Raw genomic sequence first — 21,370 nt, 5'->3', positions numbered from 1 at the left:
AACTATTCATTGAAAAGTTCTAATAAACTTTTTAATTTTAGTTACTTATGTAGTTTAAAAAACACTATGTTGTACTATTAGTTTTTATTTTCTAAATAATAAAAATATTTGTTATTTGTTTACAACTACTTGTTTTCAGTAAAAAAAATTAAAATGAATACAGATTAGTGTTGTATTACTTTTGTTAAAAAAATAGAGGTCAAACTTTTGTTTATAAATAATAATTTCAAAAGTAGTAGCAGTAATGGTAATTAATTTTTTAGTGTGAATGTTTTAATATACTTTACAACTTTTTTGCAGATTTAATTTAAAAGCTTTTTTAAGTATTATGAGTAAAGTACAGTTTAAAACTTTCAGAACAGTTGCTAGGAAAGATATACAAGTCATAATGAAGTTATTATGTATGCATTTAAGTGAGTTCTTCATGTGAAATTATTATTATAGTATAATTAAATTTTGTCAATTAAAATGTCAAACAAGTTAAACTTTATTCTTTTATGTAGAAAGTTAACTAACAAGTTTACACAAAGTTGTGCAAGAATTTAGTTTTTAATTTTCAATTGTTTTAAACCTTTTAAGATTGAGTTTTTGAAAACAGTTTTTTTCATAAATTTGATGCAGAAGCATACACATACAACCTTCTTTTTATTATTAAAGAAGAAAAATGAGAATGAGGTATAAATAATTTGTGTTAGAAGAGAAATTTTTTTTTTAAGATTTGAAAAATACTCAGGGAAACTCAGGGAAATTTAAGGTTACTCAGGGAAATTTTTGGTCACTCAGGGAAGATTTTTTGGCTCAAAGAGTGGCAACCCTGAAAAATTTTGTGTATAATTTATATTGGATCTAGTATTATTTGGAATTCATTTAAAAGCAGGATTATACCAAGTTATTTATAAAAAATAACTAAAATTAAAGATCGAGGGTAAGGTTTAGGAGTAGCAGTGATAGTAAAAAACAAATAAATAGTATATAAAAAATGCATAAAATATATAAAATAAATTGATAAAGAAAATATAAAAACAAATCGAGTTGATTTTGAACGCGGGTGGATTTTGATAGTATACCGTAAAAAAGTATGAAATAAAACTGTAATTTAGAAAAGTAAAAACTTTAGATTCTATTTACGTAAAAAAACATGAACTTAAATAACTATATGAATTAGAGCGCTCAATACCGAGTGGTCTAAGGTGCCAGACTCAAGCGTTATGCTTCATCGCCCATGCGATGCTGAGTATTCTTGTCTACAATTGTGGGCGTGGGTTCGAATCCCACTTCTGACATTTTTTATTAGAAATTTTAAGAAATATCTTGAATATTAAATGCCAGAACCAGTGTAACACCTACCATCATTTTCATTCGGAAACTAAATTAACTTCACCTATTATTCAGTATTTAATAAAGCTTTAATGCATCAAATAAACTTCATACCGTTATAAAATTAACTTTTATTCAAACTATTATATTTCAATTTTTTTTTATTGTTAGTAATAGTTTGACTTTAAGGTTAAATAACCTTTTTAATTGACTGTTATCAGTAGTTTTTATTAAAACAAAACTTTTAGCTCTTGAGTACTAAAAATTTTTTTTATATTGCACAAATTAGGTATATTGTATATTTTATGGTATGGTATATTTAAAATATGTTTTTAAATGCTAACTCACCTCTCTATATATTTAGACTTTGTAAACTTATGTTCCTTGACTAGTTGATAAACATTTAGTTATACTTCAGTATATCACAAATTTTGTTAACAATAAGAGATTAAATTAAAATTCTGAAAGAAATATGACGGTGTTAAATAATGAAATTAAATGAAATAATGAGAGTTTAAACCATAAATAAATAATACAGCAATCTTGCCCTATATATGAATACACATCTAAAAAATAAATATAATGAATCATAAACAGTTTTTATTAAACAATTTTCCTATATTTCATATATTTTTGTTTAAAAGAAGAAATCCATTACAGCACCAAATGCATATCTTTGAAAAGGCTATAGAAACAAATTTTAATATAGACACCACACCATTTCTTAATTGTAAACAAATGCTTACTTATAAACTTAATTGGTAAAGTAGAATATAATATAAATATTAAGTATTAAATAAGTCACATATAAATAAAGATAAAATCTACTTATTATTAAAATTACTAAAATTTTTCTACAAGTATTATAATTTTATATAAATTTAGATCCTTTTTTTAATATATGTATAATTTTATCTTTAGTTTTTATAATTATAAATAAAGTAAAAAAATTGTTAAAAGTTCGTAAGTCCTCAGTCTGCTTTTAACTAGAAGCAATATCAAAAAAAAAAAAGCCATTATGGTAAGTATATTTGGTACCTCTCGTAACTTTACGATATCTCGTATCTTTACGCATTTTTTCTGTGGACACAATGTGCGTAAATAAGCGAGAGGTTACTGTACAAACAGGTTTAAATTTATTTTAATTAGCTAGTATCAATACTTCTGAACTTTTCAAAGAGAGCAAGTTATTTAGTTCGAAAAGATTATTTTCAAAAACTAGTAATTTAAAAAAATTGTGAAAAAGTGGTTGTTATTTTAGCCTGACGTTTTTTAACTTTTTTCAAAAATACTGATTTAGCCTTACTTAGCCTGACGCGCACGAACCCTGTTATTATGAAAATGTATAATGTGGCCCATTAATGTTTTTAAGACTCAGTTTTATATAAAGTTAGGTAGTAAATAAAAAAACTAAATAATTAAATGAAATCATTAATTGTTTTAATAGTAGACGTTTTATCAAGACTGAAGTATATTGTTGAACTTAAATTTTAGTATAAAAAATACGTACAATTTTGAAAGGCCCTCTATGTGTAGCTGAAATTCATTAAAATTTCTTAAGTTAATAAAAGTAAAAAAGTTTTTTTTTATCTGTGACTAAAAGTAAACCAATAGTCTATTCAAATGTCACTAAAACTAAAACTGCGGCCCGCAAAGATTTTTAAACTTGAAAGTTTGGCCCGCGAGCACGAACTGCCTGCCGACCCCTGGTATAACAGTTATGTTACCTTGCATGTTATAGCCTCAAAACTTAAAAGTTATATTATTGTTACGTAATATTCAGTTTTATATTCACATCATTCAAGTTTTCAGCATAAGCCTGGCTAGCTCAGTCGGTAGAGCGTTGGACTTTTAATCCAACGGTCAGGGGTTCAAGTCCCCTGTCAGGCTTCTTTATTTTAAATATTGATTAACTTTATTATTAACAAAAGTTTTTTTAATAAACTATATTCATACTTTAAACATGATAATCAGTAATACTATAATTTGGTTGAAATTATAAATTACATAAATAGAAGAACTTATTTGTATTAAAGTGTAAAATTAAATGGATTCTATTTAGTTGATAATTTGTAAAAAGTTATTTTTTTGTCTTAAAACATATTAGATTTGTAAAATAAGTCTCAATTTTTCTCGAATACATTCTATATTGGAAATATTTTTTTTTAATAAATATAATAAGTCAACTAGCTGTAGCTACAAAAAGTCAAAAAAAAAAAAATAACTGTTAGTTAAATTTTAATACCGATTAAATTTGTTTACTTGTTTTTAATCAAAAGTTTACTTTTTATTGGTAGAAAATTGTACACTCATAGTAACAGTGTATAAACACTTATACGTACTAATTAAAGTAAGTAACAAAAAGAAGTATCTTTTAATTTTTAAACTGATATTACAACTTTTTTCAAACAAATCACCAAAAATTTCGAATGAATTGTTTTTAAAATGAAAGTCTACTAACATTTAAGTAGTTTTATTTAATTAAATATATGCGTAATTAAATGTAAACTCACATAGCAAATTTTTAATATGTAAGTTAATTACAATAGATAGCTAACAAGGTTTAGATATATGTATATGTAGTTACCCAAAAGTATTGTTATAACTTGAATTTAAATTATGTAATTTTACAAGAAAACGGGTTGTGAAACATCATTAATTTAGAACCGCAACATAAGAAACAAAACAAAAACAAACTTTGTAAAACTGTTTATATTCGCGATGATGTGTTTTCGCTCTTAAGCCTCGATAGCTCAGTCGGGAGAGCGTCAGACTGAAGATCTGAAGGTCCCTGGTTCAATCCCGGGTCGAGGCATTGTTTTTTGTATAATTGATTTAAGCATACTGCATCAAATGTTAATTAGTCTTACTGGTAAAAACTAACATAATAGTCTTGTATATTTTATATTACACATTATGTTTTTTTAGTTTCATAAGATTTATTTTAAAGAACTTCATAAAAAAAGAAATGTTTTATTTTTTTTCTGCCCTCATTTTTGAAACAATACTTTATAACTTAAAATATAATAATGAAAATAATATTTTAAAAGTAAGTTTATGTCTATCTCTATTCCTATAAATAATTTTAGTGAAAGCTACCAGAATAAATTCCCGAGATATAATATAAAATTTCGATAGGACCTTATTAAATAAGCAAATTAAAAATGCAAACAAAAAACTTTTTCTATATAAATCTATTTTCTACTACATTGTAAATGCAATCCGTTGAACTTTTAAATTCCACAACAAACAATTTTTAATTAATTAATTTAAAATCTCTAGTAATTAAATATTTTACGAAAAATAGATATTAAATTTTGAACGTTAGATGTTATTAACGATGAAATTTTCCGTTTTAAGTGTTTTTTATCAGATTTTTAAACAAATTTACCCATGTTTTAAAAGATATTTTAAATTTTTGTTTTATAAAAAATAACAAATATGTTATGTTTTAATCTTTCAAATAAAGCTAATGTTTAATTTGTTAAACGTGTATCACTTTTTTAGTACACTAAACTTAAACTAAAGTAAAGTAACTAAACTTAAATTAAATAATAATTAAGTAACTACAAATGACAACACAATGTCCCAAAAAGTAGTTATTTACATAGATGGAGCAAAAATGTTTCAGCCCGGGCTCGAACCGGGGACCTTTCGCGTGTGAGGCGAACGTGATAACCACTACACTACTGAAACACTTGGCGATGAATGCTGTATTTTATTTATAAAGGCAAAGTTTTATTGCTCAAAATTTTTAAGTTATTATAATAGAAATGTTCATATGGTTTAAATTATTTCTTTTTTTGAGATTATATCTATGTAATGAAAAAACAAAATATTTTTTTTACCAACTTACTTGCGAAGTTGTTCAAGTCGTTTTTTATTTTTGCATTTGAAATTGCATTCAAAAAAAAATGTTAATTAGTTTTTGATATATTTATAAAGCCTTGAATGAGAATTTATTAAGCTCAACATTATTTTAATTACAGTATTTCGTATATATTTATATATAGACTTTAATGGGTGCTGAAAATGAAACAGTTATACTTTTTTGATATGATATCCAAACTATCAATTTGAAAATTAAAGTTTTGTTTAACTAACCTTTAAAGCTTTAATAAAACAAATCAAAAATAACTTTTCCAGAAATATAGTCAAAACTTTTTCTAAGAACTGTTTGTTCAATTTCACAGTAAAGGTAGCGTTTTTTTTCTTTGAAGCAATATGAATATGATCAGGGGCGTAGCGTGGGGAGGGACACTGGCGCATGCGTGCCACCCAAAAAAAGAAAAATGTAAAAAAAAGAATGTAATATCTTTATCCTTTATAGTTTATTTTTTTCTGCTTAATTTGCCTTTTTTCAACTATGTTTATCTAGTATTCAAAAAGTTAAACGAAATTTTGAATACCAATTAGTGACAAGTAAGGAAAGTACATGTTATTACTCAATATACTGATTCGGTGCGTAATTGCAAATGCGCACCGATGTTGATGAAAAACTCCATAAGGAAAAAATTTATAAGTTCATTAACTTCATAAGCATTTAGACTCAAAAAGTACGCAATTAATATAGCGCACCGCTGTAGTATAACCTTATGGCAGATTATTTTTCTACAAAAAGTTTACAAAAATACGTCACGCTTAAAGAAAAATTAAACAATTTTACAATTTTTTTTATGCTACATTGTTAAGACTACTGCTAGTTTTCTGAACTTTATTTTTGTAAACATACAAGATAAGCGTGTCGGCCTATGAGAAATAAACTTTGTTTGTGATTTTTATTTTAAACAAATACAATCAAATGAATTAAATTTAAAAAGTATACTTTTAACTTTTTTACAAAGTTGTAATAAACTGTAATAACAGTTATAAAGTTGGTCTATTTTATATTCTGTGTAATTTTATAAAAATTAAGTGCAATGAGGTGTTGTTATCACTGTTGTATTGTATATTAAAGAGATTGATATTTTTTTCGTAAATAAAACAGATACTTTCGTTTTATTGAATATATTAATTTTTAAAGATATAAAGTTTACTATAAGTTATAAGTTGTTTAATTTTGTAATATATAAATATTTTTCAAAACAGTTAACGAACTTATTTTACTTAATAAATTTATTTCAATTATATAACTTATAAAAAGTTTTTTTATAGCTAATTACAAAAGTTTTAATTTAGAGGATTTTTTCAGAAAAAAATTTGCGCACCCCCTGACCAAAATACCACGCTACGCCACTGAATATGATCCTCATAATAAATCGAAATTACTAATGTGTCATGATAATAGCAGAAACTAATCAGATTTTCACTGGTTTGTTTACAAGTTTTTTTATTTACCAAGTAATTATTTTTAATGAAATTTTACCAATATTACTAACAATTTTTTCAATTTTTTTTGTGCCTAGTGTGTTTCGTCGTTATTAACAGGGTTGCAAAAAAAAGATGGAAAAACATGAAATTTGAGAAACGTTAAAAAAAAACGTTGAATTTCGAACAAAAATTACTAAAAAACCTGGAGTTTTTAACAACTTTTACATGTAAAATAATGAAGTTTCGATTTGACAAAAAGATTTATTCTAAATATTCATTTTTTGTTGTTATTATTTTTTATTTATAGTAATAATACATTTAAAGTAGCTTTACAGTATCTTTTTAATGTTTTTATACTATTTAAGATATTTTCATCAGTAAAATTCATCTTATACTGAAATTAGACCTTAAAGCTTATATTTTCGAAACCTGTAAAAAATTCAGAAAAATTGAAAGAAATATCTTAAAAGCCTTTAGTTTTTTGTAACTAGTAAATTTAAAGGAGTTAGTCTGATATTGTTGTATGGGAACGGGTCACTTTTGCACGAAGGGTCATTTATGAATGAGAGTAAAAAATATACAAAATAAAATAAAAACAAATTGTATAAAAAACAAGAAAAAAAAGATTGATAAATAAATAAAAAGTTACCGACCGAGGGTAAGGGTTAGTGCTAACAAGGAATAGTAAAAATAAAAACAAAAAAAATTACAAAATAAAAAAAAAACAAAAAACTAGATAATGATAAACAAAATCAACTAACAATAAAATAACAAAAAGGGCAAAAAAAGGGGTAGCTGTCTAAATTGCACAAGCATACAAAATTGCACGAGTGCACAAAATTGCACGAAGATACTTTTCGACGATGGGATAAAATTGCACAAAGATACACTTGCAAGAAAACACTTTTGCACGGAGACAATTTTGCACGGGTTAGATTTTTTTATTAATTTGATCTTTTTTTTTATTTATTTTAATTTCTTTTTACTATCACTATTACCCCTTAACCTCGGTCAGTAAGTTTTTTTTTTGTTTTTAATTTTTTTATTTACTATCACTGTTACCCCTACCCTAGGTCAGTAACTTTGTTTTCCTTTTTTTTTGATAAACATTTTAAAATATTTTTTCTGTTTATAATTTTTTCTATATTTCTTTACTCTCGTGCAAAAATGTAACTCGTGCAAAATTGATCCTTAGTGCAAAATCGTCTTCGTGCAGTTTAGTCACCTCGTGCAATTAGTAACTTCGTGCAATTTAGAACCGTTCTCCAAAAAAGTTACCGACCGAGGGTAATATTTAGGGGTAACAGTGATAAAAAAAGTATATACCTAATAAAAATTATTAATAAAAAAACAGGAAAAAAAAATATATAAAAGTAAATTATAAAAAGCAAAAAGAGTAAAATAAAATAATTATCGAGTGAGGGTGAGGGTTAAGCGTTTTTATTTCTGCATACAATTATTTTTAGTTATAATAACTTTACACAAATTATGCTTGTTGTAGTTAGTGAAATTTTTATATAATTCAAATACAAATGTCAATAAATAAATGCATATTTATAGAACTTAATCATAATCATTATAAAGTTCTTTTTATTATACATAGTTTTTTAAACGACTTAAAAAGACGCTCAGAATATTTGGTATTAGGATAGGGGTGGGCAACGTACGGCCCGCGGCCCAGTTCCGGCCCCCGGAGTCAAAATGACCAGCCCCCAAACCTTTTTTAAATTTAAACGGAATCCGGCCCGCGGACAGAATTTATCCGGCCCGCGAGTGGATGATCCGGGCTGCTAGGCATTTCAAATTTATATGAAATCCTACAAGCCAATGTAAATATTACAAAATTTGTACAAAACTTTTTTTAAATTATTCACACAAAATAAACTGTAAGACTTTAACATTAAAAATGTTTTGAAAATGGCTTTTAATTTTTGTAGTAATAAAAACACTCTTTTGTTATATTACCTTGTTCTGCTTCAAGTCAGTTGAATTAATTTTTCTCAAAATATCCAAAAAATTGTTTGCTGAACTAACTTTGATGATTTTACCTATCATAAAGATTTTCATTTAAATGACATGTAAAAAATTGATGTCTTTCCCATATGTGTAGTGAGTTGTTCTTATAATTGTTAAGAAAAGTAGTTTTTAATAACATCGACACCTACTTTAAGTAAAACTGCTCAACTTTAATTTTTAGTAGAATATTCCAATTTGAGACTACAGTTTGCACTCTTTTCTGCTATTGATATTTAATTAAGGAATTTTTGATTAATTAAATGATTAAGTTTAATGATGACCAACTGATGACAATATTTCAAAACAATATCTCATTAACTTTAAGTATGATTTCTTTAGGAAATTTATTTGTGTATGTTTGTAATAACAGTTTACAATCTAACTAAATTTTGAATGAATCTTTGTAAGTTTTTTTAAATAAAAAGATAGTAGTTTAATATTGTAATGTTTGTTAACTTCTGAATAATATTATTAATGTAGCCTCGAGCCAAGGATTACCAAAATAAGATAATTTCGAGTAGTTAAATTTTTAAATGTTTTAGTCTGAAATCTTAGGCTCGAGTAACTTTTAGTAAGTAAATTATTTTTTTCATAAAACTAACTAGTATTAATTCGGTCCAGAGTTGTAATAAATGCAGAATTATGAGTACTACATAAAAATTAACTTAAATTTTATATTTGAGAACCTTGGTAGTTAATATATTGATTCAAAAATTTAAAACACCAGATCAACTAGCATTATGCCGGATCCAAGTCTTTTGAAGTTAGTTCTATTCAGATACGAACCTTGTCTAAAATTAGTATTTAACTGGATCCGGATAACAATTTTGAATAAAGATCCGGATCTAAAAAAGGATCCAATTGAATCCGGTAGATCACTTACCCGAAATGCTTCGGCCCGTTGAGTACTATTTTTTTTTTGGATCCGGCCCGTCAATTACTTACGTTGCCCACCCCTAGTCTAGGACGTTAGTTTATGAATAAATAAGTTTTAACTGTTCAAAAACTGTTATTCTTTCCATTAATAACCCAGTTGAAGTGTGTTGATTCGTTAAAACACAGAAACATATGTTGGTACAATAAAGGAAGATTACTGTATAATTGGTTTTTATTTATAAATAAGTTTTATTAATAAACTTTACTTCGAAGGAGACTAACAATAGACTAATTAACAACATAATTTTTAAAGTTTGTTTAAAGGTTTTTAATCATTTTAATTTGACGAGTTCTGTTTCTTATAAGAACATCTTTAAAAATAAATATTTTACTAATTTCGTATCAAAATAAAAAATCGTTAAACCAAGAATTTTCTGCTGAGTCAGCAGATATGCAAACACGTGACTCGCCTCCCTTCTCTCCTATTGGTTCGTCAGAGTTGACTTGGCAGATGTAAGCAGATAGCATCTCAGTTGGAAGGAAGGTCATTTTAAGGAAAAAAGCAGCTGCTACTTGGGTTGCAGTGATGATTCAAATAAAGAGTCGCCGAAAATAAATAAATTTGAAATCAGTAAAACAAAACCTCAAATCTTAACCCAGTTTGTTTTTTAACACTTTTTTTTTGTAACATAATAAACAATGAACTTTACCGCAAGATCAACAACAACAGCATCCGAGACAATCCTACGACCGGTTTCGTCCTTATTAGGACTTATCAGGCAGGAATAGTCGCGAGAAACCGCTATTGTGATCTTAAACAAGCGGGCTTAAGTACAATGTACTGAAGCGACCGTTTGTGAGTAAAGTTGAAAAAATGACACAGCTTCATCATTCACAGCTCAACGTCTCAGACATTGTCAGCTTGTTGTGAGATTATAGTCTGCGCTCGTTTGATCAGTTTTAGCCAGTATTTATTTCGGCCATCATCAACAAGTTGAGATGTTTTATGCCATCGATAATAAACAATGAACTTTACCGCAAGATCAACAACAACAGCATCCGAGACAATCCTACGACCGGTTTCGTCCTTATTAGGACTCATCAGGCAGGAATAGTCGCGAGAAACCGCTATTGTGATCTTAAACAAGCGGGCTTAAGTACAATGTACTGAAGCGACCGTTTGTGAGTAAAGTTGAAAAAATAACACAGCTTCATCATTCACAGCTCAACGTCTCAGACATTGTCAGCTTGTTGTGAGATTATAGTCTGCGCTCGTTTGATCAGTTTTAGCCAGTATTTATTTCGGCCATCATCAACAAGTTGAGATGTTTTATGCCATCGATAATAAACAATGAACTTTACCGCAAGATCAACAACAGCATCCGAGACAATCCTACGACCGGTTTCGTCCTTATTAGGACTCATCAGACAGGAATAGTCGCGAGAAACCGCTATTGTGATCTTAAACAAGCGGGCTTAAGTACAATGTACTGAAGCGACCGTTTGTGAGTAAAGTTGAAAAAATGACACAGCTTCATCATTCACAGCTCAACGTCTCAGACATTGTCAGCTTGTTGTGAGATTATAGTCTGCGCTCGTTTGATCAGTTTTAGCCAGTATTTATTTCGGCCATCATCAACAAGTTGAGATGTTTTATGCCATCGATAATAAACAATGAACTTTACCGCAAGATCAACAACAGCATCCGAGACAATCCTACGACCGGTTTCGTCCTCATTAGGACTCATCAGGCAGGAATAGTCGCGAGAAACCGCTATTGTGATCTTAAACAAGCGGGCTTAAGTACAATGTACTGAAGCGACCGTTTGGGAGTAAAGTTGAAAAAATGACACAGCTTAATCATTCACAGCTCAACGTCTCAGACATTTTTGTAACACAAATGCATTTGTATTTAAAAAAATATTTTAAAGTTCTCTTAGTTACTCTGTAAAATGTTTAAGACTGCTAAATTGTTAACAATCACTAGATCTTTTAAAATCAAAATAAGGTACTGGTTATTAAAACTTAATAAACTATGCGTGAGCAACGTACATAAAACAGACCGCTTCACCAACAGAAATATCTGGCAACGTACTTTTCAGCTTATAAATGTAATCAAAACAAAAAAGCTTAAAATTTTTTTAATCATTTTGAAATTTACGTATTTTTAGTGGGAACGGGTCCTAATTGCACGAAAACGATTTTTCACGAGAAAACAAAATTGCACGAAGACTACTTTTCACCAAGGGTCAATTTTACACGAAAGTAGAAAAATACAGATAAAATAAAACTAAAAAAAAAGAAAATAAATAGTTACTGACCGAGGGTAAGGGTTAAAGGTAACCGTGATAGTAAAAATAAAGCTAAATATAAAAAAATTAAAAATAATACAGAAATTAAAAAAAAAAAGACCCGAGCAAAAATGTCTCTTTGCAAAATTGTCTGCTCGTGCAAACGTGTCTTCGTGCAGAAGTATCTTCGTGCAATTTTGTGTTCTCGTGCAAATTAGTCTTCGTGCAATTTTGTACACTTAGCAAACTAGACAGCTACCTCATTTTTGGTTCATGCTGTATACATGGTGCTTGTTTAATAAAATTTATTTTAAATTATTTTTTTTGATTTTTGTTGTAAGTTTGTTTTTGACTGCCTTCAAAAGCTTATTCTGGTGGTACTGGCCCGTCGACTGAAAGTGTTGCCTGCCCCCATTTTAAATTGAAAATAATATCTTTTTATGCTTTTAGTAGAAAATACGTTTTTTAACTTTGTAGGTGTGCAAAGTTAATTTGCATAATTTTGTAAAACAACTATTAAACTTGAACTGCAGTTTAAAATACTAACTTTAATTTTCATTTCAATTAGTATAGTATATTGGTACAATAAAGTATATTTTAAGGTAGACAACTTTTATAGTCGATGGGCCAGACTTTTAACAAAAGTCTTTCGCGGACCGCGTAACTTAAGATTGTACTATAAAAACTAAAAAAAATTTCAGGGGAAGTATTGTATTCAAATTTTCATTTAAATGCTGTGTACCTAAAATCGAACTGAGTACATGTATAAGAGTATTTGCCAAAAAAGATTCATTTTTACTTGTTTTGCACAAGAATTTTTAAGCCAAAAAGCACATCGTTGTCAATATTATATATATAAATACTCATTGAAAAGCGATTAATTATCAATTTTTTTATTTAAGATTTGAGCTAAAAGTTAACCATAATCTATTTTATTATCCAAGTTTATAATTAAAAAAAAATAAACAAGAAAGAACTTCAAATTTAGACAAGGAACTAGAAGAAGCTAACAACTCTTTTTCATGTATATTTCATTCTATTTTTTAATAAATTTTATACTAATTTTGTTTTACTTTTGATTATTTATCAATTAATCTCAAACTTTAATTATTTAGTTAATAATATTTGTTAAAGTTTTAGTAAATCTTTTTTGTTATTCTATAATCTATAATGCTTAAATTTGCTATTTTACTTTTTTTCATAAATTGTTTAATAGTCTCTTAAATTTCGTTTTGTTTATCGAATTTTGGATATTGATTGTTTTTCAAATAAGGTTAAAATCTTAATTATCTTGTTTATAAACTTTTCTGTATGTATTTTAAATCTTGTTTTGTTTGTAGTTTATAGGTTATTAAAACACACTCAAATTTTTTTGATTGCAAATTAGTGTTGTAACTTATACTTATGATACAAAACTTATTTAAACTTTAGAAATAGCTGTGTCAAACTTTCTTTACTAAACTTAATTGAAATTTGCCAAAATTATACCTGATTTGTTTCTAAATTGTACAACGAAGTTTAAACAATAAAACTATGTAAAGAGCTTTCTTCTTTTAATAAATAAAATTTAAATAGTTATAAATTTAAACTATTTTGGGCAATTTATTTAAACAGCATTTTAACTTTAAAACTACAAGTTTGTACTATAATAATAAAAAATTATATTTTAATACACACTCCCAAAAAAAAATTAATCTATAAAGAAAACCTAACAGTAATGTATAATCTAACAGTTGGTGAATTATTTTTGTGTGTAATTAATATAAATGCATTTAAAAATTATTTGTAAACAAACATCTGGACATCACATAATTTTTCAGTTCTTTAAGTATTTCTTTCAAAATATATTTAATGTTTTGATATTTACGTAGTTTATATTTAAAATTCTCAATCAAAAGTTATTTATATCTTACACATATTTATAAATCAAAAATTCTCTAACTAACTATAAGGTCCAATATACTTACAGTACTCACTTTGATTAGACTCCCTTAATATTATACAGTTAAAATATATTTTAAAACAGTTAGGTGTGGATATACAAACTGTGTTAATTAACAATTAGACTACTCTGACTCTAATAAATTAAAAGTGTTTCCTCTATCATGAAATATTGCTATGATTCTAGTTGTTTAACAAACAAGTAAAGTTTTAAGTTCTGCAAAGAAAATATAATGTTTTTATTTAAAGTGTTTGCTCACATACAAAGTTTTGCGCTAAATATAACATAGAGGTCTTGTAGAATACAGTTAATTAAGTATTGGCTAAAGCTTATAACGTAAATGTTTTCAAATTGATAAAACAACTAGAAATATTTTCTAGTGAAATTTCCTAGCCCATAATTAAAAAGTTTACGTAAAAGTTTGCTGATATAATAAGTAAATACAAAAACCTTTTAAACTAAACTTATTACTTTACCTATGACTTTTATCCTACCATGAGTAGCTTCTTATGCTGTTTATTATATATTCCTTACATTTTTTTAGTCATTTTAAAACTGGCAATTTTCTAACAAATAGTATTAAACCCTAGTACAGAAAATAATCTAGGCTTACTTTACCAGAATAATTAAAATAACTAAAAAAAAGAAGATGTCAAAGAATTTAAATACAACGGTTAAACTAGTTTTTTAGTCTTAGCAGTATATATTAAACTACTCTTATAAAAATCAATATGGTTTGAAAATGATTAACATAATACTTTAAATAAAACATCAATGCTATATTTTTATAAATAATTTCACATAACTTGTTTTAAAAAAAACAATTATTAAAATTAAACGTTGTATTTTTTGTAATTGTGAATTATTTCAAACAAACTTAACAAGCTTAAGTTTTTTGTAAGTATGACCTAACACTACTTTTAAGAAAGAGATACTAAACGAAGAGAAATTAATAGTTAGTGTGTTGAATAGGAAATAAACACTTGCTTGTAAAACTATCGTGGTTCTAAACTATATGTAAAAATTAAAAATAATTTTAATTGAGCTTTAATTTTAAACATTAATTTCTTTTTTTTTTATATCAATATAAATCTGAAGGTGTGTCTTTTTTTTCAAAATTTTAAGCTTAACTTGTTTGAACTTTTAAAAAACTTTTGATGTAAATGTTTTCTGTAATATTATTTTAAAAACTTCTTTAAAATGTTTATTTTTATTTATACGCTTTTATTCATATATAAAATATTAAAATATACAATAGAGCTTTAGAAACTAGTTATTTTTTACATAACTATAACTGAACTTTTAAACGAGTTCTTTTATACAACAGTGACAAACTTTAAAATAAATATTAAAGCTTGATAAAACAGTTTTAATTAGTTTTGTCACTTTTTGTACTTTTTTGAATATATTTTTATAAAACTTTTATACAAGAATCAGCACAACTTTATTAAAAGCTGTGCAGTGCATATAAGATGTAGCGTTGTAACAGCCGCTCACATTATTACGTCATAAACAGATATAACGAGACTATGACGATAAGCTTTAGACATCACTTCTATTTATGTTATTGTCAAGTTGTTCGCTGTACGAGCAACCACGTCTTCTCGTTTGAATATTTTAGTAAAGGTAGCAAATCTAATCCTTAGCTATGTATCCATTTTATTTTTGCTAAATAAGTTTAAAATTTTTTGAGTTTTACAACTAGTTTGTTGAGAAGTAGAAAATAAAAATCAAAACGTTAAGCTTGAGGTTTTTTTAAAATAGATGTAATAAAATCTTAGGAAAATTTGCGATTTTTTATGGTTTTTTTATAACAATATTGATGTTTTGAAAAGTTTGTATTATTTTTTAAATTGTTTTTGACTAGTACAAAAATAAATAACTTGTACACTTTAAATTTTTTTCGTTTAGTCGTTTAAATAAAATCTTTAAATCAACTTAATATTCCATCATAATGAATTTCTAATGTCTTAAGATTTCTTATAATAATGCTAAATTAAAGGTAAACAATTGAAAATTAAACTGAAATGAAATCTAGTTCATTACTGAACTTTTTAAATGGATTTTAATTAATTTCACAAAAATTAACATTAAAAATAATTTTTAGAAGTATCAAGTTGTTTGTTTGAAATAATTTGAAAACTTTTCATACGTTATAAAAAGTATGTGATAAATTTAACAGCAAATGTAGGTTATTGAGAAAATTTTGAAAAAAAAGTTTTTAAATTGATAAAATATCAAAGCAAAGTAGCATAGATAAATGAGTAAATAGTGCAAGGCTATGTAAAGCAATTTGCAAAATTTTAAAACGAGCCAATAAAATCAAGGTAATCTTATTATTACTGTTTTAAATTCAAAAGTTAATTCAAGGTCATTTAATTGCGGTCTTTTTTATTTAGCTAAGTTTTTCACTTTGTGTTGATAAATTAGTTGTTGAGCTATAACATTTAAAAATTTTACTCTTTAAAGCAAATTTAAGTTTTTATATGTATTTACATAAATATTTTAGTTGCTTATTTACGTTTATTATTGTATAAAGCAAATAAATTTTAAAACTTATTATTGTTAATTAAATGTACACTTTATTTGTAAAATATTTCTGTAGTTACACTTATGTTACTAGATTAAGTCAGTTTAATAAAATTCAAATAGTATTAGCAAAGTTTTAAATTTTATATAAACAGTTTTAGTTTTAGCATGTTTTTGATTTGTTTGTTCTGTGCTTATTTGAAATAACACATTTATTAACTATTTTTCTTTATTATATATTTTTAACGTTGAAAGGCTAAAACTAAAAAAGTTTTATTTTAGTACAACAAATTTTACAAAACACCTGGTAAAAACTTTAAAAAATACTAAGTTCAGCATTTGTAAAGATATTAAACTACATTACGGACTATTTTGATGTTTGAACCAAAAGAAAAAGAAAAAAACGAAAATAACGAGATTACAAAGCTTAATAACTTTAAATTAATTTGATAAAATTGATAAACTACAAAAAAGTTTTAGACTTTTTATTTTTGCGTATCACTACACTAAAATATTATATAAGAATGTTTTATAGTTTAACAAAAAATAAGTAACAACTATATTTATAATCTAATTTTAAAATGTTTTTTCTTGTATACTTAATAACAGTTTTTGTATAACTTTGTTTAACACATGTATTAAAAAAACTTTACAGACGTTACCTCTTGAATTTTAGGGGTTTTAAATAGTAATCATGTCCGACTCAGAACAAGAATATGAATCAGAAGTAGTAAGTTTTTGATTTTTTAATTACTAAACTAAATACACAACTTTATTTATAGTAATACTGCTAAAATGTTTTACTCGAATGAAAGCTTAAACTGTTTTTCAGGTTTCTCAAAAAACTCCCCATACATTAGATATAGTTAGCTTAAATTTTTACAACTTTTTATATTCGATCTGACTAAATATATTTTTTTACTTATTACTAACCTTGTTGTGTGACTCACTTTACATCTCACTTACTTGTAAATGTTTTTGAAATTTAATGAAGGAATCTAGTGAGGTAGATTCTAGTGAAAACGAAGACTCACAAAATGAGTCGGAAGAAGAGGTTTATTTACAAAATTCAAAATTAATTTATTAAGTTTTTTACATGGTTTTCTTTTACTAAACTAATGCTTTTATTTTTACAACAAATGCTTTTTATATGGTTTTTTAAAACAAACATGAAATTTGATTATATTAGAAATTATACTAAATACATTATGTTTAATTTATTATGAAACAAACAAAAAATTAAGTTTATTTTGGTTTTTGTTTGAAAACCAGCTTTAGATGTGTGACTTGTTTCAAGTAAATTGATAAAAAAAATTAAATAGTTTTACCTTAAAATCTTGCTGCTTCTAGTTGTATACCTAGAAAATAACAGATTGAACTACTAAATTTTCAATTAAATTTTTTATTAAGTGCTTCATACTTTTTCCTTATTTTCTTTATTGTAATTTGTGAAATAATCAAAACATAAATGTTTAAACGTTAAACACAATTCTTGCTTTTTTAAAATTTTTTTTACTTGATGATAACTAGAACACAACTCAGTGTAGCGTGCAACACTAATAATTATCACTATGACGTCACAAATGCACGAACTAACACGTCACACAGAGCGAGGAGGAGGTAGAAGAAGAAGAAGCCTCCGAGGCCGAGGCTTCAGCCTCCGAAGCGGAAGAAGAGGCGTCCGAAGCGGAGGAAGAAGCCGCTTCCGAGGCCGAAGAAGAGGAGGAGGAAGAAGAACCTGAACCGGAGCCGGAACCGGAACCCGAATCCGAACCTGAAGAAGAAGATGACACGATGGAACCGGAAGAAGAACAGGTTAATTTTGTACATAATAAATTTGTCGTGATGTAATCCAGATTTGTTTTAACTTTCGTTTCTATTCGGAAATTCTTTAACAAACTAGTAAAAAGTGTTTTTTTTATATGCGTCATTAGCGTTGGAATAAAACACTTTTAGACTTTTTAGGTTGAAGAACGACTAAAAAATAGCTAAAATTTTACGATACGTTTTAAACAAGTTTTTTGAGCAGTTTAAAATTAGAATTTAGGTGCATATATACAACAGAAACTTTTATACTTGAACATTTATCTAACTTGTATTAACAAAATATCAAGTGATATTTAAACATTAGTGTTAAGCGAAACATTATACTAACAAGTATTTAATTTTAAAACAGAACCGTGCCGAAGTTTCCTCTCAACCACGGTAGGTCAACTGTGTTTACCTAGCTTTTTTTGATGTATATACAAAGTGTTTAAAGTATATTCAAATAAAAAAAAAACTAACAAATTATTTCAAAACTGTTTTATGTTGCTGTTATTTAACAATTTTTCACAAAAATATTTAATTTAAAACGTTTGACACGAACAAAAAACGCACTCCAAGATTTCAAAAAATTTCTTTTCAGCCTCTCCATGCCCAAGATCTCCGCTCCCAGGCTGCCCGAGGGAGAGCTGGTGGACCTGGACGACATCACGCGCAAGAGGAGGGAGAAGGACCTGATCGAGCTGCAGGCGCTGATCGCCAAGCACTTCGAGGAGAGGAAGAAGGACGAGGAGGACCTGCAGAAGCTCCACGACAGGATCGAGGCGAGGAAGGCGGCCAGGATCGAGCAGGCCAAGATCCGGCAGGAGAAGGAGAAGCAGCGCATGGCGCAAGAGAGAGTGAGAAGATTGTGCAATTATAAAAAATCTGTTTAAGTTTTTGTGAACAGTTTCTAGCTTATTTTAAATTAAATGTTTAAACAATGGATTGTACATTATTTGTACGATTTTATACAGCTTGATTTTTTGTTTTAAGCTGTTTTGTATCAATTTATCACATAAATCTTAAGAGATAAATCATCAATTTTCATCCAGAAAACGTAAAATATAGCTAGCAGCCTATGCTCAGTCATTACTTTTATAACTTAGAATTTTTCCAAATTAACAAAAACTTTTATGTGTTTGAATTTAACAAAATATTGTCTTTAATCTGTTCTGTTTTCAACTAATTTGAAAACAATTTAAAAGTTTACAAATTTCAAAAAGTTCATATTAATTTGTTGTTAAACTTTTTTCAATTTGTTTCACAGGAAGAGCGCAAAAAGAAGGAAGAGGAAGAAGAGAAGAAGAGGGAGGAGGAAGAGGCGAGGAAGAAGGCGGCGATCGCGAACATGTCTCTTCACTACGGCGGATACTTGGCCAGAGTTAGTAACAAGCAGAACCTTGTTTAAACGTTTTAAATGATCGTTTGTGAAAAACTGTATCCAAGTATGAATGACAATGATACAACTCTTTCGTTTGAGCTATGTCATTAAATAAGGAAAAAAAATATTCAAAGTAGTGAGATTTTTTCAAAAAATTCTTAAAAATTGGTATCGATGTTTACCTCTCATTACAAATACTTAAACTCGAAAAATCACAGTCGTACCAAAAAAAATAATACAAATAATTTCAAACTTGATTTTTGTGAAATAGGCTGAAAAGAACAAACCGAACAAGAGGCAAACTGACCGTGAAGTCAAGAAGAAGTGGCTGGCTGAGAACAAGAAGGCCCTCAACATCGACCATCTTGGAATTGACAGGTGGAGTATTAAATAAAATTATGAAAAACTAAAAAAAAACTAAGTTGTAAAGCTGAAAAATCAGTTTTTAAAGTTAATATGTGAAATAAAATTATGAAAAACTTTAACAAAAACTTTAATTCAGTTGTAAAGCTGAAAAATTCATATTTCGAATTAAAAAACAAATTTTATTTAATAAGTAGATTTTTTTTTCTTTGCCAAAATAATCTATCGTAAGAAAAATTTTTATGATTAAAAATTTAACCTTTAAGTCTTTGTATTTGAATATTGACTTTAAATGACCAGCATAACTTACGTTTTAGACTTCGTGAAAAGGCCAAGGAATTGTGGGAAGAACTTTACGGATACGAAGAACAGAAGTACGACTCTGAACAGAGAATTGCTCGTCAGAAATACGATGTAAGTTGGAATGAGTAAAGTTTATACGTCACATAGTTTATTTTAAGCGATGCTGTAACTCCTGTAACGTAGCGTTGCTCACAAGTAAGAGTTGAGACAATTGAAAGATTTAACATTTATAAGAAAAAAAAAACAAGCTTAGTAAAGTTAACAATTTTTACTAAAAAAATGCTCTCAGCCAAAAAATTCTTTTTTTTTCGAAGTTTAAGCACACTCCCAATGAAAACAAATAAGCAAGCTTTTCAAATTAATAAAACTTCTAATCATCTAACAGAGCAACCAGCTTCGTCAACGTGTCAACGAGTACATGGGCAAGTTCAACAAGAACAAGAGCAAGGTGAAGATCGCCGGAGGAAGGGGAGTCGGCGCAGCGAAAAAATTCAAATAAATTCAAACAAATATAAATTTATTAATTAGTTGTTTAATTCAATACAGAACAAATTGACGTTTCAGCACTTTGTTGTTTTCTTTTTAACTTGTTTTTTATTTCAATGTTGTTTCGTTTTGTTCATACGGGCGTAAGATTAAACGCTTGAAAAAAAAAATAATGCAAACAATTTCAGATGGTTTAATTGGTTTAAAACTTTTGGTACTCACTAACCCGTGATATTTTATACTTAAAATAAAACTAGCACACATTAGATGCTGTTATTAAAAAAATTATTAAAGCTTTCAATTACACGATAAATATTCAAATTACTCATATATGAATAAAAAATTAAAGTATAAACCCTTAGATATTTATGATTTCAAATTAACTTCAATTAAAATTTCAAAAAAAATTGTTAAATATATACGGATTTCAGAATTTAAATCTTTAAACAGTATTTAAATACTCAAAAAACTTTTTATTAGAATTTTCAAATCCAATATTTTAATGAGTAGGCTGTAATACAAATAACATACATAGAAGAAAACGATTTATCTGATGATATTTTATACTTGTACTAATAGTTAAATATAGTTTGTAGCATTAGATAAGCTGTTATGTTTTTTACCAATAAAAATGCTAGCATATAGCAAATCTTTAAGTAACATAAAGTCTCTAAACTTACGAGAATCAGGTTTACATTAGTTGCACAATAAGTTACTAATATAAGTATAGTTAAGTTATAAAATGTCTAA

At 26.9% G+C, this 21,370-nt stretch overlaps 1 protein-coding gene and 3 non-coding genes across 4 annotated transcripts; 3 read left to right on the top strand and 1 right to left on the bottom strand.

Annotated features, from left to right (window-relative positions):
- The first annotated feature begins 3,134 nt into the window (after positions 1-3,134).
- Positions 3,135-3,207, top strand: Trnak-uuu (transfer RNA lysine (anticodon UUU)). Its single transcript has one exon. It is a non-coding gene; the product is annotated as a tRNA-Lys (tRNA).
- Positions 3,208-4,059: 852 nt separating this feature from the next.
- On the top strand, positions 4,060-4,132 carry Trnaf-gaa (transfer RNA phenylalanine (anticodon GAA)). Its single transcript has one exon. It is a non-coding gene; the product is annotated as a tRNA-Phe (tRNA).
- Positions 4,133-4,940: 808 nt separating this feature from the next.
- Trnav-cac (transfer RNA valine (anticodon CAC)) lies at positions 4,941-5,013 on the bottom strand. Its single transcript has one exon. It is a non-coding gene; the product is annotated as a tRNA-Val (tRNA).
- An 11,897-nt stretch (positions 5,014-16,910) lies between these two features.
- Positions 16,911-20,807, top strand: LOC145838299 (troponin T, fast skeletal muscle isoforms-like). Its single transcript, XM_082945868.1, has 8 exons — positions 16,911-17,011; positions 17,890-18,096; positions 18,458-18,486; positions 18,689-18,944; positions 19,355-19,468; positions 19,740-19,846; positions 20,149-20,245; positions 20,520-20,807. The coding sequence occupies exons 1-8, from the start codon at positions 16,976-16,978 to the stop codon at positions 20,631-20,633; spliced, it is 960 nt and encodes a 319-aa protein (XP_082801994.1). The 5' UTR covers positions 16,911-16,975; the 3' UTR covers positions 20,634-20,807.
- The last annotated feature ends 563 nt before the right edge of the window (positions 20,808-21,370 follow it).

The sequence above is a fragment of the Thalia democratica genome, chromosome 6, assembly GCF_965202585.1.
Source record: "Thalia democratica chromosome 6, ktThaDemo2.hap1.1, whole genome shotgun sequence".
Taxonomy (NCBI): domain Eukaryota; kingdom Metazoa; phylum Chordata; class Thaliacea; order Salpida; family Salpidae; genus Thalia; species Thalia democratica.
This window is presented reverse-complemented; position numbering and strand designations above follow the sequence as displayed.

What these genes read in the sequence shown, in the direction of transcription:
- LOC145838299 (XM_082945868.1), top strand. Translation starts at nt 16,976, where the DNA reads ATGTCCGACTCAGAACAAGAATATGAATCAGAAGTA. An exon ending in TGGAACCGGAAGAAGAACAG is followed by an intron (nt 18,097 to 18,457) that starts GTTAATTTTGTA and finishes ATTTTAAAACAG; the next exon opens with AACCGTGCCGAAGTTTCCTC. An exon ending in TTGCTCGTCAGAAATACGAT is followed by an intron (nt 20,246 to 20,519) that starts GTAAGTTGGAAT and finishes ATCATCTAACAG; the next exon opens with AGCAACCAGCTTCGTCAACG.